At 30.7% G+C, this 17,211-nt stretch overlaps 1 protein-coding gene across 5 annotated transcripts; it reads left to right on the top strand.

Moving 5' to 3' along the window:
- The first annotated feature begins 1,711 nt into the window (after positions 1-1,711).
- LOC106662839 (1-acyl-sn-glycerol-3-phosphate acyltransferase gamma-like) lies at positions 1,712-16,770 on the top strand. 5 transcript variants are annotated; one of them, XM_014387233.1, is made up of 10 exons: positions 1,712-1,814; positions 1,967-1,999; positions 2,063-2,249; positions 10,964-11,136; positions 11,695-11,856; positions 11,994-12,184; positions 12,246-12,613; positions 12,854-15,613; positions 16,470-16,620; positions 16,683-16,770. In XM_014387233.1, exons 3-8 carry the CDS (start codon positions 2,066-2,068, stop codon positions 12,973-12,975), a joined length of 1,200 nt encoding a protein of 399 aa, XP_014242719.1. In that variant the 5' UTR covers positions 1,712-1,814; positions 1,967-1,999; positions 2,063-2,065; the 3' UTR covers positions 12,976-15,613; positions 16,470-16,620; positions 16,683-16,770. The 5 variants fall into 5 exon arrangements, with proteins under 5 accessions (XP_014242719.1, XP_014242714.1, XP_014242718.1 ...); XM_014387228.2 differs by having other exon boundaries at positions 1,729-1,999; positions 12,854-12,985; positions 13,148-15,613; XM_014387232.2 differs by having other exon boundaries at positions 1,730-1,999; positions 12,854-12,985; positions 14,931-15,613.
- The last annotated feature ends 441 nt before the right edge of the window (positions 16,771-17,211 follow it).

The following is a 17,211-nucleotide window of genomic DNA, read 5'->3' as shown; positions in this document are numbered from 1 at the left end:
TAAAGGGGTTCCATAAACTTATATTGACTTCAGGTATTCAAATAATTTTTCTCTGTCCTTACTATTATATATTATTATTTCATTCAATTCATTAGATGTAAATTATAAGATTAGTATAAAACTGAAGATTTTACAATGCAAGTGAAAAGCTTTCAAAATAAACTAATAACCAGTTTGAATTAAAGACTTCATTGATATTCAACTTTTGGTATTGAAATAAGCAATTTCATATTTTTTTAAAATTTATTTATACATAGAGATCAAAGATCTTTTTACAAAGAATATAAATCACGAGGTCATAAACAATTTAAGTAGTAGATAAACAAAATTTAAAAAATAATAACGAAACAATGACAAACATTAATAATAACAATAAACAATAAAATCTATTTATATATTTTAGATAATAATATATAATAGAAGAAATATATTTTATATTAATCCATATTTAGCCGTCATAATTGACCATACTACATTTATTAGGTTTTGTGGTCTGCTTGACCAAATAAATTCTTTTCAATTAATTAAGGTTTTAAGTTGAAATAAAAAAAAGTCAGTGTCATGTGCAGGATTTGAACCCACGACCTTCGGCTAGATACGCCGTTGCTCTACCACTTGAGCTATCGTGACTTCCATCTACTCGGACACTAACTTCCCATCGACCATATTAATTATTTCAATTAATTATTCTTTCATTCTTTATCAAGAACTTAGATAAAAAGAATAATTAATCAAAATTATATTTTATATAATACAACTATATATATTTTAAAACAATCCGTAAAATTTGAATGAGTATGAGAAATGGTTGTTTAAAGTTTTTTTATTTTTATTATTATTATTATATTTATCTACCAGCCTCATGGGGGAAAATAAAATGGAAGCTTGCGTTTAATAAACATTATTTATGAAATGTCCTTAATTTTTTACTATTTTCAAAACATCACAGAGTCGCCAATTTTGAAGGCGTTCCAAAGTTGTGCTACTCATTCTTACCAGAAAAAAATATAGTTGCAGAAAAACATTTAAAAATTTGTGGTTCCCATTTGAAACAAAAAGGACTATCGAAGTCAAAAAAATTGATGACGGTTTTGGAATCTGAGCAAAAATGTAAGGGTACCATTAGTCACTTTTTTGTATGTGTTCAAAAATAGGGAAAACTTTGGGGGCATCGGTGGCCACAACGGTTTAGGCGTTGACACTGCGCTCATCACGGTAAGGTAAAGGTCCCGGGTTCGAATGCAGGGCCGGGATTCGAATCCGACATACTTACAAATGGGCTTTTTTCACAAACGCTGGCACCCTGCGGGTTTATGACCTCTGCTGTTGCGCACCCTCGTAAAAAAATTAAAAAAAATAAAATAGGGGAAACCTTGTGGTGCATGTTAAAAAAAGACACCCTACATACATGTATAATAAATCAATGCTAAAAAGATCTAATAAAATATATTTATATGGGCGTGAAGAAGAGTTTCAATTTAAAAATAGAAATGTTTATTCACAAAATTTAACTGCACCTGTGTACCCATATTGAATTCAAGTTCAATAGTGTACATGAATATGTAAAACAAGTGTGCTTAGCATAATAAATGTTTAAGTAGACATTCTATAATTGGGCCCTACGTTCTTGAAAGTGAGATTATTTTATTAATTCAGGTATGAACATTATGAGAGCGGGTGGCCGCCCCCTTCTCTCAACATAGCGAGCCCCCCTCTGCGCGATGGCACGTCTCCGACCAGTATTCCACGAATACAAGTGAACCTTATCACGGCCAGCTGACTCTTTTGAACGATGCGCTCATCAAGAAATTAACGTAGGCATGACTTAAAATCTCTAAGCTTTACAACGCCAAAATTCACAGTTTCTAAATTCCAATTTCCGGTCCAAACAGTCACGATTCAACCTGTCACGTCGCATTTATTCCAGTTTTTTTTTTCTTTTCAATTGTGTTTTTTTCCCCCCTAGATTCTAGAAACGTCCTTTACTTTACTATACGCGGTAAGCTCTGCACACTCGTTAGACTCGGTGACAAGATTCTCTATTATCCACGTTACTTTCCAGACAATGTCTTCCTTGTTAGAGCACATCAAAAGATCTCCAGTCGCTCATCTTTTGATGACAATTACGTTTTTCACCTCTGCCATCATCTTGAACATTCTACAGGGGATTTTGTATTACTTTCTCAGGCCATTTTGGAAATACGCATACAGGAAGCTCAACTATTATCTCTGCTACTCTTTGTATTCACGTGAGTAAAAAAAACTAATAAATTGTACGTTAAAAAAAATTAATTGCCAACATTTGACCTACGCCTTTAACCCGTGGCGATAACTAATTTGCTTGTTAATATGTGTAATACGCGAGTGTTTATCATTAATTTCAAAATGATTATTTTATTACTATTTAATTAATATAACAAAAACAATACACTTTTTATTTAAATCATTTTGAACAAAATTAACATCAATTTGTTCTTTGTCAATTACTTCAATACAAAAAACGTACATTATCTTGAAAAATCTTCACCAAAAACACAGCAGATTTACTATCATGTATATATATATATATGTATATTTTTTTGGTTTGGATTTCCTGTATTCCTCATAAATAAATTAAAAATTGGCAAAAAAAAATTTTTTTTATAAACCAAGTTTATAAGCTTTTATCAAGTGACCTTACAACAACAGGTGTTTGAACTTTTAAATTAGAAGATATACTCATTAAAAGCGCAATTCTTAAATTAATCCAATCGTATCAACTCTTCCGGATAAATGTCGTTTCAAACCGACGAGTGATAAATTTTTCGTATGAGTAAATTTGTAGAAACAGTTATGGTGGGGTGACCATTCCAATTCACTTTTTGGAAAGGATGGTTCTACTCACAAAACAGGTTTCAGCAGCACTCCGGATTACGAGCATTTCAGTGCTGCTAAAAACAGTTTGCGAGAAGTACCATCTTTCCAAATTGTGAAAAAAGCCAACTAAATTTGTTTCGGTTTGAACAACTTATTGCACTTTTTCAACTGTGTTTTAAGATTTTTTTTGTATTATTTTTATTTTATATGCATTTCAAGGTTCATTTATACCTTTTCTTCAGTACATTACTTCTAAAAAATATAATAAAATGATTACACATCAGATAAACACTTTATTACTATTCGGTGATTGTGAGATGCGGTCTGGTGTGATGTAGGTTTAGAAAAACATTTTCTTCATCGTGCCAACGTTTCGATCTTTATTGAGATCATCTTCAGGGCTTGGGATTTACAAACATTGTTTAAATTTAACAAATACATGTAGTGTAGGTGTAGGTGAGAAAAAATATGAATTTATACAATGCTAGAAAATTTTAGATTAAAAAAATGAGTTTATACAATGCTAGAAAATTTTAGACTAAAAAAAGATTTTATACAATGCTAGAAAATTTTAGATAAAAAAATGAGTTTATGCAATGCTAGAAAATTTTCGACTAAAAAAATGAGTTTATACAATGCTAGAAAATTTTAGACTAAAAAAAAGAATTTGTACAATGATAGAAAATTTTAGATTAAAAAAATGAATTTATACAATGCTATTTTTATTTTATTTTTCTAATCTAAAAAATACATTTTTTTAAATATAAAATTTTCTTACATATATTTGTACAGATTAACATTAAAAAATGTAGATCACACAGAATGATTCACTAAATGTACATATGAAGTCAAACAATGCAGCACAGAACTGAAATTTCACACATTAATTACTTTAAATGACAGTTGAAATGATAAAAAAATTCTTGGCTATTAAAAACTATAAATAAAAAAATTGTCTTCCACCTTTTGTTCTTTTTTTTTTTTTTTTTTTAAATTACCATATAATACTCAATGAACTTCCATAAACAACATTTCCTAGTTATGGCGCAGTTATAGCAATTATTAATGGAACATCATTAATTTATGGAACAAAAGGATCAGGAAATTGATTTTTTTAAAGGAAAATGACAAATTGTCAGATGATAAATGTCAATATGTGGGATTTTGTCCGTCCAGCAAGCCTTGGCTTCACTGTCTTCAGTGGTCGGTCTGTGGGATTTGGCCTAACAGGATTTTTTATTTACATAATTTGTACAAAGTCAAACCAGGTATCACCACCCATCATGTTACTATCTTTGGATTTATTCCATACTTAATCTAAACATCTTGTACCAAAATTTAAATTATTTAATAATTTAGACAAACTAATGAGCACAAGGGAAGAGCTTATGGGTTGTTTTCAATAATATGTTTTATTATAAGCTTTTTCTTTTTTTTAAAAACATTTTTTAAAGAAAGACAGTATTGAGTGTTGGGATTTTCTGCTGAAGTGTGTTTAACCACATCCATTATTTTGCTTTGGAATGACAATCGACGAACTTTGAGTTGCCAAGTAATTTATCATTTTAATGATGAGACACTTTGGCAAGTGTATTTAGGATGATGATGAGACGATCAAGCTAAAAATTCTACCTTGCAGCCCTCCAAATTTATTTATTTTTTATTTTTGGACTTTGCCCCACAGACATTGTGATTTATTGGTGACATAAATTATTGTTATACTACAAAAAATAATAATATATGGGTTGGTGAAAAAATACCTAAATCTTTCAAAAAATCCATTATTTTCCCAATTTACAGGAGAAAAAAATGTTGAGAATTATAAATGAATATCTCAAATAAATATAATTGGTCAAGCGGACCACGAAACTAGTGAATTTAATAAATATAATTGCTATAATCTGCTCAGGAATAATAACGGGAAGATTAAAAAATTGGGTAATTTAGCGTAACGTTATCAAAGAATCCCAAGCAGGATCTAGACAAGGATATATTAAGATAGACAATATTTTCAATTTATATGATATAATAAATATAAAATTTAATTACAAATGAAAGAATATGAAAGAACTTTCAAGCAGGATTTTATTGTATAGGCAGAAAAGCTTTATTTTATACATAATCCATTTCGGACGTTTAAAATAAATTATTTAAAAAAATAAAAATAAGGACAAAATAATGAAAAAATATTACCAAAGTTCCGAGACAAAAGTTTGGACCAACAATGGACTTTTAAGAATAGTAATGTGGTACGTAGAATGTGGATTCAGTGCTGTTATGAACCTCATCACAAAAGAAAGAAACCGATTAGAAATTATACACCTGTTTTATTGTCTACTGTTCGCCTGTTCAATATATGAAAACCATAATCTTCACAAAATTCAGATATTTTTTACTGACTATTTTATCATCCTTTGAAGTTCTTACTTTAGATATTAAGTTTACTCTTGACAGAATTGCTTTAGGACACCTTTTCATGTTACTTGTGTAAGCAGCAATCTCCTAATAGTATAAATTGAAAATTAATTAATTAATTCCTCAAAATCTTCCTGCCAAGCGTTAGTGTTTAAATATGTAGGAACTAGATAGATGAGGCCCTCGTTGCCATTCAATTTGATACGGATTTTAGTATTGCAAGTTCTATATTTATCTGGCATTTATTAAATTTTAATTCAGTTCAAAATTGAGAAATTGTGCATTGTACGGCTCAAACTTTTCTTCAAGCCAAAATGTTCCCACTAAAAGAAAAATGTGAAACTTATTAACACATTCAAAGAATGTATTTTCTTAGATTTCATTCCTCTGATATTATATAACAAAATATTAATATTATTTGAGCAATTAGATTTGTTTTTATTGTATTCTCAACACTATTGTTCTTGTTAGCTACAATTTTCTCAACGATTTTCTTTTTAAACAAACAGTAGTTCTTTTTCAAGGTCAGGCAAAAGGTAGAAATAACAGTTGTAACATCTTCAAGCTTATAATGTTATAAATTTTGCAGTGTTGCTACAAATACATACAAATACAAAGTAACTTGTCTGATGAGTTTAAAAAAAATATTGTATTTGTTTCGACCTGAAGACAATTTTACCCGTAATATCTTACAAGTTGATATTTCACTGTGGTTTGACGATCATACTGTAAGCCCGAAATATTTAGTACATATTTAAGTAGATGATGGGGTTTGGTCTGCGAGTTGGTGAACTCATTTATTTAAGTGTTACTATTTGAAAAACATCAGAATACTTCTGAATACTTTCAAATGTCAAATTGCTCAGTATGTAACTTTTTTATATTTAAATTGAGGTTGATGTTGATTAAGATGAGACTAGGAAGTGGGATTTGTGCTCTCCAAGCCAATGCAGCCTTCTGGCTTATTGTTTTTTTTTTTTTTTTTTTTCCTATTTACACTTTCAAACATTACTTTCATACAAATAAATACATTCATACACATAAATACATCCATACAATACACTCATTCCGTTTGGTTGGTAGAGTACTTGATATTCCTCCACCGACCTATACTCAAACTAATCTAGATTGGTGTCGATGGGGGACTTTTATAAATATTCCGCCATCGACCCCGAACACACACTCATTCGCTCTCAACGTTCGAGGGGCGATGATGACGTTATATTTCACCCTCACCCCTCGCCATTCACGCTAATAAATACATGCACTCAGACAAAACATATAGACTACAACACATAAGACATATTATATACAATAAAGAACCCTGAAACTCGCTGCATTGCTCGAGTTCCATCTTCAGATTGGATGGCATGCCTACACGCTCCCTGAAGGGTAACTCCAAGGCATGACATGTTTCCAGTATGTGGGACACATTGAGCAACCTTTCTCTGCATAAGGGGCACCTGCGTGGGCTTTAGCCCAAGAACAAGTGCCCGTGTGTCAACCATGTATGACCTATTCTTAATCGCGTAAGGACGATTCCTTGTTTTCGGTTCAGGTTCTTGGAGGGGGCCATCTACGAATCGTGCTCTTGACGCACAAAAGCCTCTCGGACGGCCTGGCCCACTGATGCTGCCATCTTTCTTTTATCGTGTTCTTTACTGCTTGGCGTCAGAGGGCCTGGTCAAGATGGTCCGGTCTGGAGGGTGGGGCGTCCCGGCCTTTGCCACCTCGTCCGCACGTTCATTACCCTCCAGCTCGACGTGTTCGGGGATCCAGACAACAACCACCGTTTTTCCGAAGCGCTTCAACTCGGCGAATTTTTCCATCATTAGCATGACGAGAGGGTCCACAGAGAACCTGTCTCACAGGGCCCAAACAGCGCTCAGAGAGTCGGTGCATACGAGGAAGGCAGATCTTTCCTTGGTCTGCACCGCCTCGAGAGCGTGCCAGATTGCATACAGTTCTGCCGTTTATGCGCTGCAATGGGAGGGCAGTGACCAGAAGGTGGCCACTCCTTTGCTATTCACGGCATAGGCCACACCATCGCCAGTCGTAGACCCGTCTGTAAAGACTAGACCCCAAAACCGGCATATTTGTTCCTAAGTTCAAGGAACTTAGTCTTATAGAGGTGTGGCGGTGTACACGACTTGGGCTTATTGTTCTTAAATTGAGGTTAAAAGAAATTATTTTAAAATACAAAATACTGTATTTTAAACTCTAGATCAATGGTCATCAGATGTAACTAATTATCTTTATGCTGTGAAAACAACAATTCCTCTGATTACCAAAGTCATGTGAAGCTTTAAAAAATAATGCATTATTTCCGACATGCTATTTTATGGTTCCTGTAAAGCCATCAGGGAACTTACAGCATAATTGGAAAAACATCAGAAGAGTCTGTATATTTTAAAAGTAATATTATAATCAACTCTAAAGGAAAGAATTACCTAAAAAAAGTCTAATTTTATTTAATTGGTTCTGCTTGAATGTTTTCTGAATATCTAATTAAGCATTGTATTGATGCAGAATCATTTGGATTAAAAATATTTTTAAAGAAGGAAAAGCATTTTAAAAATAGAATTTCACCTATTTTATTTTAAATATTGTGTTCTCATTTCCAAATTTAAAAAAAAATTAAAAATTTGTGTAATTCAGTCAATGTCATTTTGTTGATGACAATGTCAACCGACCTGGGCCACCTCCAAAGGGCACTACCCCATACACCCACTTCTCATTTGGGTATACTCCTTATTATCAAATTGCGTTTTACTAGTTTTATTTTCTCTGTTAAAACAGTTGAGCAAATGTTCGAACTCACAAAGAAAACTTTCTATACTTGCTTTACAAATAACTCCAAATTAGTAAGAAACGTTTATTAATATGATGTCACATGGGTGATACTTTCTGCTCAAATGTCGTCATACATGATCGTAACAAAATTAAAGTGCAGTGGTGTAAGAAAGTTCGTATTTGTTTCAGTCTGTACGAAAACGTGCAAAAAGTTTAAAATAGTACAGACTGTTTCAATAACATGAATTATGTCATCATAATTATTTATCGTTATGTCAACTCTAAAAATAAAACTATTCTTGGCTACAGTGAAAAAGATAATCACTATCTCTTAGAGGTTAAAATAATGGGCGAAGTATCAATTCAGAATTATCATAGACGATTGAATAGGGAAGAATTGACTTGGAAAAAAGCTTAACAGCTGAAATTTCAATATTTTGAAGTGGTTTGATTAAGAAAAGCTTGCAAACACTTATAATTTGTTCTTATCTCATTTTACCAAACCATTAAAACTGTTAAGCGTTGTTAGCCAAGTTTTGTAATATTATTTCATCATAGCTAAATCTTACGGTTTATATAAATAAAATAATTTCTGAATTAAACTTTTAGAAATGGTAGAAGTGTTTTGGTATTAAATGTACAGTATGATAAAAGAGCAGTAATGATTATTTCATTATTTAATATAATTTGATGGTATTGGAATTGGCTTAAACAAATTCAATTGCAATATCTGTCTAATTATTAATTTATTAATGATTTACATTGTTACTTACGTAGAAGTATTTATATATTTATATTAATAATTTATTTACCAATTGATTATTTATTACTGCCGTAAATACTGATTTATTTATTGACTATTTATATTGAAATTTATTTATTAATATTTGTACATTTATATAGATTATTTATTTATTTACCAATTGATTAATTAAGAGGGTCGGAGCCTGTGTCATTCCAAGGGTGCTGGGTTGGCTGGCTTGGGTTGCCTCTGGGGATGCTCCTCCTGCAAAGGGCAAATGGTCCCTGGGAGGATGTGGACTTTTCCAGGGGCATCTCTTGCCCTGTACGGTTTTGATCTACATCCGTAATGCTGCCAAAATTAGGTGTATACCCGAATGAGAAGCGGGTGTACAGGGTAGTGCCCTTTGGAGGTGGCCCGGGTCAGTTGGCGTTTTCACCAACAAAATCACATTAACTGAATGTCTGTAGGGGGAGAAAAAAAAATTGGGTGGTGAGGGCTGCAAGGTAGAATTTTTAGCTCGATCGTCTCTTCATCATCCTAAACAGACTTGCCAAAGAATATCTCATCTTTAAAATGATAAATTACTTGGCAACTCAAAGATCGTCGATTGTTAATCCAAAGCAAAATAATGGATGTGGTTAACACACTTCAGTAGTAAAAATCCCGACACTCAATCCTGTCTTTCTTTAAAAAACGTTAACAAAAAAGAAAAAGCTTATAATAAAACATATTATTGAAAACAACCCATAAGCTCTACCCTTGTGCTCATTAGTTTGTTTAAATTATTAATTAATTTAAATTTTGGTACAAGATGTTTAGATTAAGTATGGAATAAATCCAAAAATAGTAACATGATGGGTGGTGATACCTGGTTTCGCTTTGTACAAATTATGTAAATAAAAAATCCTGTTAGGCCAAATCCCACAGACGGACCACTAAAGACAGTGAAAAGCCGAGGCTTGCTGGACAGACAAAATCCCACATATTGATATTTATCATCTGACAATTTGTCATTTGACAAATTTATAAAATCCTTTTCTTTTTAAAAAAACTGTTTTCCTTTAAAAAAAATCAATTTCCTGATCCTTTTGTTCCATAAATTAATGCTGTTCCATTAATAATTGCTATAACTGCGCCATAACTAGGAAATGTTTATGAAAGCTCATTGAGTATTATATGGTAATTTGAAAAAAAAGAACAAAAGGTAGAAGACAATTCTTTTATTTATAGTTTTTTAATAGCCAAGCATTTTTTTTATCATTCCAACTGTCATTTAAAGTAATTATTGTGTGAAATGTCAGTTCTGTGCTGCTTTGTTTGACTACATATGTACATTTTAGTGAATCATTCTGTGTGATAGTATCTACATTTTTTGTTAATTTGTACAAACAGTAAAGAAAATGTTAATCTGAAAAATGTACTGATTAGATGACACACATGCACACAAAAAAATAACTATTTTTTGCGAATTACAAACAACTCTTCCTTATCATTTTTCCTTTTTGGAGGTCAACTTTTTCTCTTGTACTAGATTTATGTGACAGTTCTACTTAAATCTTATCTTCTAGTGGTTTTTTTTTTTGTTGATAAAGTTTAATGTTCTGAACTGAATAAATAAAATAAATTAAAACCAATGAAGAAAGTTTTGTTTGCAATATTTAATAGTTTTTGAATACCTTTTATTACAATGTATATTGGAGTTCTGTAACTAAAAAAAAATTCTTTATCGTGCCAACATTTCGATCTTTATTAGGCACTCTCAACACGTCAGACAAGAATGACACATCTACTCAGAAATCAAACACTTTGAGCCCTGAAGATGATCTCAATAAAGATCGAAACGTTGGCACAATAAAGAAAATGCTTTTCTAAAACCTACATCACACCAAACCGCATTTCACGATTTCCAAATAATAATTGTAAAAATTTTTGCGATAGCTCAAGTGGTTAGAGCAGTGGCATATTGAGCTGAAGGTCATGGGTTCGAATCCCGTTCATGACACTAACTTTTTCATCATAACCAAGACTTTAGTTAATAAGAATAATTATAAATATATAATTAAATATATAATATAATAATAATAATATAATGACATAATAATAACAATGATTATTAAAAATAATAATATATATATAATGTTGTTTTAATTTTAGAATTAGTTTTTATGGCCGAATGGTGGTCTGGAAGCGACATTGTTGTTTACACCGACAAGGAGGTGTTTAAAAAGTATTTTGGCAAAGAACATGCATTTCTTATACTCAATCACACTTACGATATTGACTGGCTAATCGGTTGGATATTCTGTGATAGAGTCGGTGTCCTTGGGGTAAGTGCATGAATGACAGTAATGATGTAAATGTGACTAAACACTTTGTGTGAAGGTGAAAAATGATTTACTTTGACACAATAAAAGCTTTTTTTCACTGTGTGCATTGTGTAAGAAACAAATAATAAATAATGAACGTTTATTCCTTATATTTTCTGTTTGAGGTAGGCCAAAAATAAAAATAATGGCAAATAGTGTGTTAGTAGTCTTATTTTGTTCACTTACATTGTTTACCAAATCAACAATAATAAATAATTAGTTTAGTATTTATTAAATTAATTGACTAAAAGTAAACATTTACAATAATTATTTAAACTTAATTTTATTTCTGGCAAATCATGTGATAGCTCAGTTTAATTTTTTTTTAATATTGCAATGTTAATTAATTACTAGTTTGCCAAGCTTTCGATCAATTATTCACTCTTCTTCTTGGCGACACAATAATTAACAGTTAAGTTAAGCTTGGCCAATTAAAGCAGTAGTTATTTATTTAAAAAAAAACAACTGATCTCTACATCAAACTACATAGGGAATGTTAAACATATATTTTATTTACAGAACTGCAAAGCTTATGCCAAAAAGAGCATCCAGTATGTTCCGACAATGGGCTGGGCATGGAAATTCAGCGAGAGCGTTTTCTTAGAGAGGAATTGGGATAAAGACAAGGATACAATAGGCAGACAGGTCGCACAATTATGCCAATATCCCGATCCCATGTTTGTAAGTGTGTCAAATTCGGTGACATTGTATAATGCAATTCGTAGTACAACCCAATGCGCCCTTTTGTCAACGACAATGAGACATTTCCTGCCTTTTCACGATGGATTGCTTTTCATAAATTTCAATCTCGTTTCCAGCTTCTACTTTTCGCCGAAGGCACACGTTTCACAGAGGACAAGCACAAAGCAAGTGTTGCTTTTGCAACTGAAAAAGGACTTCCTATATTGAAACATCACCTCAACCCAAGAACAAAAGGTTTCACATCCAGTCTACCTGAACTGAGAGGGAAAGTTCCCGCAATTTACAATATACAGATGTGTTTTGATCCGTAAATATATATATATTTTTGGAATAATTTAGATTTTTTGTACTGAATATTTCAATTTCAGGACAGCACCCGTGAAACCAACAGTTATGAATTTACTACTTGGGAAGCCAGTCTTAGGGCACATGTTCTTTGAAAGAATTCCAGTGGAGGAAGTACCTGAAAAAGAAGAAGACGCTGCTCAATGGTTGAGGGATTTGTATTGTAAAAAGGACAAAATGATGGAGAGTTTTCTTAAAACGGGAGACTACTTTAAAACCAGTGGAGTCCCACGAGTCGAAGCCATCCGATTAAATAGAAGGCCATTTTCAATAATAAACATGTCTGTTTGGGCAGTTTTGACACTTATACCAATGGTATATTGCCTGACGTGTTTACTTACATCTGGCTCTACTGTTTACGTGTCAATCGGACTTATTATAATTTCAGTCTGTAAGTATGATAGCATACTTTTTTAAAATTTTTATTGTTAAGTTTAGTTGTAATTTTATTATTTTTAAGAATTTTTTCTTCAAGGTTGAAGTGAAAGTAGCTTCTTAAATGTAAAAATAGAAATTTGTTTAAATCCGTTTTCAACATCTTCCAAGCTTAAAAGCTCAATTGAACTGACATTTATTTCAAGATTTCAAAATGTTACACTTGTTATAATAATTTGTACTTTATCTATTTCAGTTTTCATTTTACTCTATCTTTTAATAGAGCAAACAAAAATAGATAAAGGATCCTCTTATGGAAAGACGACTCCAACAACACCCACAAAGGATCCTAATGGATCAAACCTTAAATCAGATTGATGCGCTTCTTGTAAGTATTAATATTTGATAACAAAAGTAAAAAAAAATATATATGTATATTATATGTGACTTAATTGTTGCAACTATTCTTGGAAGAGACTTGTAAACAAAACAAAAATTGAGAGATTATAGTACTTACTGTAATTTAAATTTTTAAAATAAATATTTATAGTGGTCAAGAGAGGGCTTGAAAATCCCTCCTACACCAGTGGGAGAATCATGTAAAGCTTGCACATTTATGATGTTGATGTTGGGCCCTGTTTGATGTCTCGTAAATTCAGTGTTCAATTTTTACTTATGGGGAAAATAGATTTTATGGTGTTTATATTTATCGAATGTGAGTCATTTGTAAAAAAAACACAAAAGCAGAAAGGCATGAAATTAATTTGGGCTTTGTTTAATGTAATTGAGCATAAACTGTATTTTAACGGTTAAGGTCATACTATACTTAGAACATATTTCTTTTAATCGCATTTTCTTTTCTATTTCAATCATTAAAAGTAATTTTTAAACTTTCAATCAATATTGTAATTAATAACAGTTGAATGATTATTATGAGCCAATAGGAGGGGGGAAAATGCTAAATATGTTGCATTTCTCATCTTCAGACTTGAAATCATGATTTTTCTATCATATCTAGTCTCTGTCAAAATTCTTAGATAACTGTGCAAATTTTAATAACAATCTTCATACATTACTTGTTACATTTTTATTTAAGGTTTTCTGACCACAATCCTAATCCTAAGTAACTATTAAAAAGGCTGGTCGATTGCATTATAATGGATTTTTACACAAAGGAAGGAATTTGATAAATAAAAAACAGATTACAACAAAAGGAATTTTTTTAATACAAAAAATATGAGAAAAACAAAAGATTATACAAAAATAATTATTTAAAGGATCTTAACTGTGTTTTCTTTAGATCTCTTGTCTAATTTTTTCTTATTCATTTTCAACACCACAAAAAACCCAAAATCAAAATCTCTCTCTTTAAAAAAAAAAAATAATAATAATAATACTTTGTTAAATAATGTCTTTAACACCTTGTAAGGACCAGAATATTTTGCACACAACGATGCTTGTGTAAGTTTTGTATTTGTGTAGAAAAAGCCTATTATACAGGTGAAAACCCCAAATAGATTATGTATTTGAGAAAAACCATGTATTTTACACAATGATTTTAGCTGTTAAAATGAGTTTTTAAATGTAATAATGGAGGCAGACTGGCTGGTAAATTATAAAGTTTCTTTCTCGTTAATGGTATTAGATCTTTAGAGTAGTTAATCTTGTGGCATTTATTCAGTCTGTATTATCCTGTTTCACGTAATTAAGTATATAATAAAAGTGGCAGTCCTTTAAAGGAAGTAAATTGAAATAGACACCCTTTTTCTTCTAGGGTTGTGACTTCTTAACTTCCATACCATATGCTGCACGCATTTATTTTTTAAAAGGGCGTTACATTAAGTATATAATTTTTAATTAAACGACTTTGATGTGATAAAATATATTCGATATTTGTAATTTTTCATATTTGATAACTTTTAACTTAGTAACGAGTAAATCTTGTCCTTTGTTCAGTGAGTTGTCGAAATTAATTTTTCGTTATGGTTTATCAGATCAATTTTTTTCACAATATATCTCAGATATATAAATAAAATTATCCACCATCCAATTTTTTCTTTAGCATCTGTCAATTTATCTTAAAGTAAATAAACACACAAAACAGAACTAGTAACTAGAAAATTGGACAGGCATTTTTTGATCCCACTTAGTATTCTACCTGGTCATTAATACATACTTTTATAATATGTTTCACATTTGATAATTGTTTTTATATAATATTACTAAACAAAAAAGGTATACTTTAGCAGAAAAACGGAATTTTACAACGAGTATGTTCATATTTACTTAACCCTCCATGTTCAAGAATCTTTTGTTACATGTTTTCCTTGTAGGTTTAAAAAAATGCATTTATAAGATCTCCCTCTCTAAGCTATTATGACATGAGAAGTCATAAACAATTTGTATGTGCAAGCTGCATTCAAACAGGGTCCAAATAAGTAAGTAGTAGTCCTGTATTAAAATATTTTATTAAACATTGTTTTTTGAAAACCAAGGGAAAAAAACGATATGCTTATGTAATAAAAAATAAAAAAACAAATGTAATTTTATAATTGTTATATGTAAAAAGTTGGTTTTATTTTGTTAATTTAGTTCTTCCATTTAAATTTCTTGAGTTTGCGCACAATGTGGGTTACCTTCCTTTTATTAACTTCCAAAATGGTTGTTGATAATACCAGCTTTTTAAAAATATTTTTTGAATAATAATAAGTGATACCTATGTAAAAAGAAAAACTAACATTTTACAAATAAAAATGTTTGTAGTGATATAATATTAATTTGATGTAAGAGATGTAGTTTTAATTTGATTGGAATTTTATTGAAATTTTATTGATTTTCCCTGACAAATGTTTAGTTTGAATTTAATAACATGAAAGAAAGAAAAAAGGAAAAGCTGTTTTTTATTTTTGTTTTGAAAATAAAATATGTTTAAAATGTTAGAAATCATTTATTTCAATTCAGATAAAACACCATTTAAAAAATGGTGTGTAGTTCGTTGTTGGACAACAAAATCAAGGTAAGCATTGATTTTGCCTTTCAGATTTAAAAAATCATAACAAATATAGCAGTTTAGTTAAAATATAAAAAATCGCCACACACGATAGTTTAAAAAATTATTTAATTTTTTTATATTTTAAAGAGGGTTTGCAACAATAGAGGTTATAACAACCCTCAGGGTGCCGGTGGTTTTGAAACAAAGCCCGTTTGTAAATATCAGGTTAAAAAATTATGGAAGTTATGAAAATATCTGTTATTTAATATATGTTCAATTTAATTTGTGTTTGAAACTTCAATTTCCCTCCCCCTCTTAATATGATAATAATAAATATCATTATTTACATTTATAGTACTACTTGGATTTTTTTTTTTCGTTTAATCTCGTGAAACTATGGCTCTCCTTTGAAGAGATCAGCTAAGATTGGTAGTTTGCAATACGTGATTTAATTATCTCATAATTAATTGTTTAAACTACCTATCAGAACATTTTTCAATTAATTAGTGTAATATCAATTTAAAACACTGGTATTTGCTAAATATGCATACTACTAATACATAGGTACATTAGAATTCTAAAGAAACCATGTATGGTCAAATGAATAGTTATTTCTAGCTATTCAAAGATAGTTAAACATATTTTTTAAATAATTATATATAACTAATAATGACTGCAGGGGAGAAGGTGTAGAAAATTTATTTTCTAATCTGCTAGATTTATTTAAAAAAAAAGTATTTCCAATTTATGGGGGGTAGTTAAATACTAAGCAGATTGTATGTTTTCAATAGAAAATATGGAATAAATAATTTTTATTATAGCAATGCATTCTTATTAGAAAACAAGAAATATACATGGAATTATGTTAAATATTTTACAGTAAATGCTGCATCGTTCTTCTTACGCTAAGTATGTAACAGCGTCAGTTCCAGGACAATATGGCAGAAGATATTTTGACGATGTTAGATCTTGTGCTCAACCAAAGTAGAAAAGCGTCAATAAAATAAAAGGAAGGAAAAATGTAGTGAAAGGTTCGACATTATTTCTCATGCACCTTTTTTTTTAGACTTCCTAATTGAAAAATGATTTTCAGCAATGGGAAGTACAAGCATAAAAGCACGAATCTTGATTGATTCGTATGCTCACTGTCATGAATCAAATAAACACATGTAACACCTGTTTGCACATATATTTTTTTAAGTTATGACACCTCTTTTTGAAAGAGATAATAAACCTACAGTTGGAAAATGTTTTTTGACTATTGGAAAAAAAAGATACACTGCTACGAAGTATAAAGCATGGGTAAAAAACAGAAAAATAAGAAGCTCTCCCTGCTTATACCCTTTACATCACGCCATGGTGATCTATTTCATCCAATGATGGGTCTGTTAGAGCGTTAACACTGTGTCTAATCACTGTGGTCTAGTTCAAGAGGATGTTGCATAATCTCATCACCAGATTACCGAGAAAAATTTATTTAGGCCTTTATTTATTATAAATGGACTGTAAAATAGATTGTAACAACGTGTAAATTAAGGAGTTACAATAATGAGGAATGTTGTATGAAAATGTGATTTTAATGTTTGTGCTTGATTGTAAAAGAGTTATTAGACAGCTTCACT

Source organism: Cimex lectularius, unplaced genomic scaffold, assembly GCF_000648675.2.
Source record: "Cimex lectularius strain Harlan isolate CLEC.00 unplaced genomic scaffold, Clec_2.1 scaffold84, whole genome shotgun sequence".
Classification (NCBI taxonomy): domain Eukaryota; kingdom Metazoa; phylum Arthropoda; class Insecta; order Hemiptera; family Cimicidae; genus Cimex; species Cimex lectularius.
This window is presented reverse-complemented; position numbering and strand designations above follow the sequence as displayed.

Bases quoted from the DNA above. Each gene is read 5' to 3' on its own strand.
- LOC106662839 (XM_014387233.1), top strand. From the start codon at position 2,066: ATGTCTTCCTTGTTAGAGCACATCAAAAGATCTCCAGTCGCTCATCTT. The intron at 12,185-12,245 runs GTAAATATATAT...TTTCAATTTCAG, and splicing joins ATACAGATGTGTTTTGATCC to GACAGCACCCGTGAAACCAA. The intron at 12,614-12,853 runs GTAAGTATGATA...TATCTATTTCAG, and splicing joins ACTTATTATAATTTCAGTCT to TTTTCATTTTACTCTATCTT.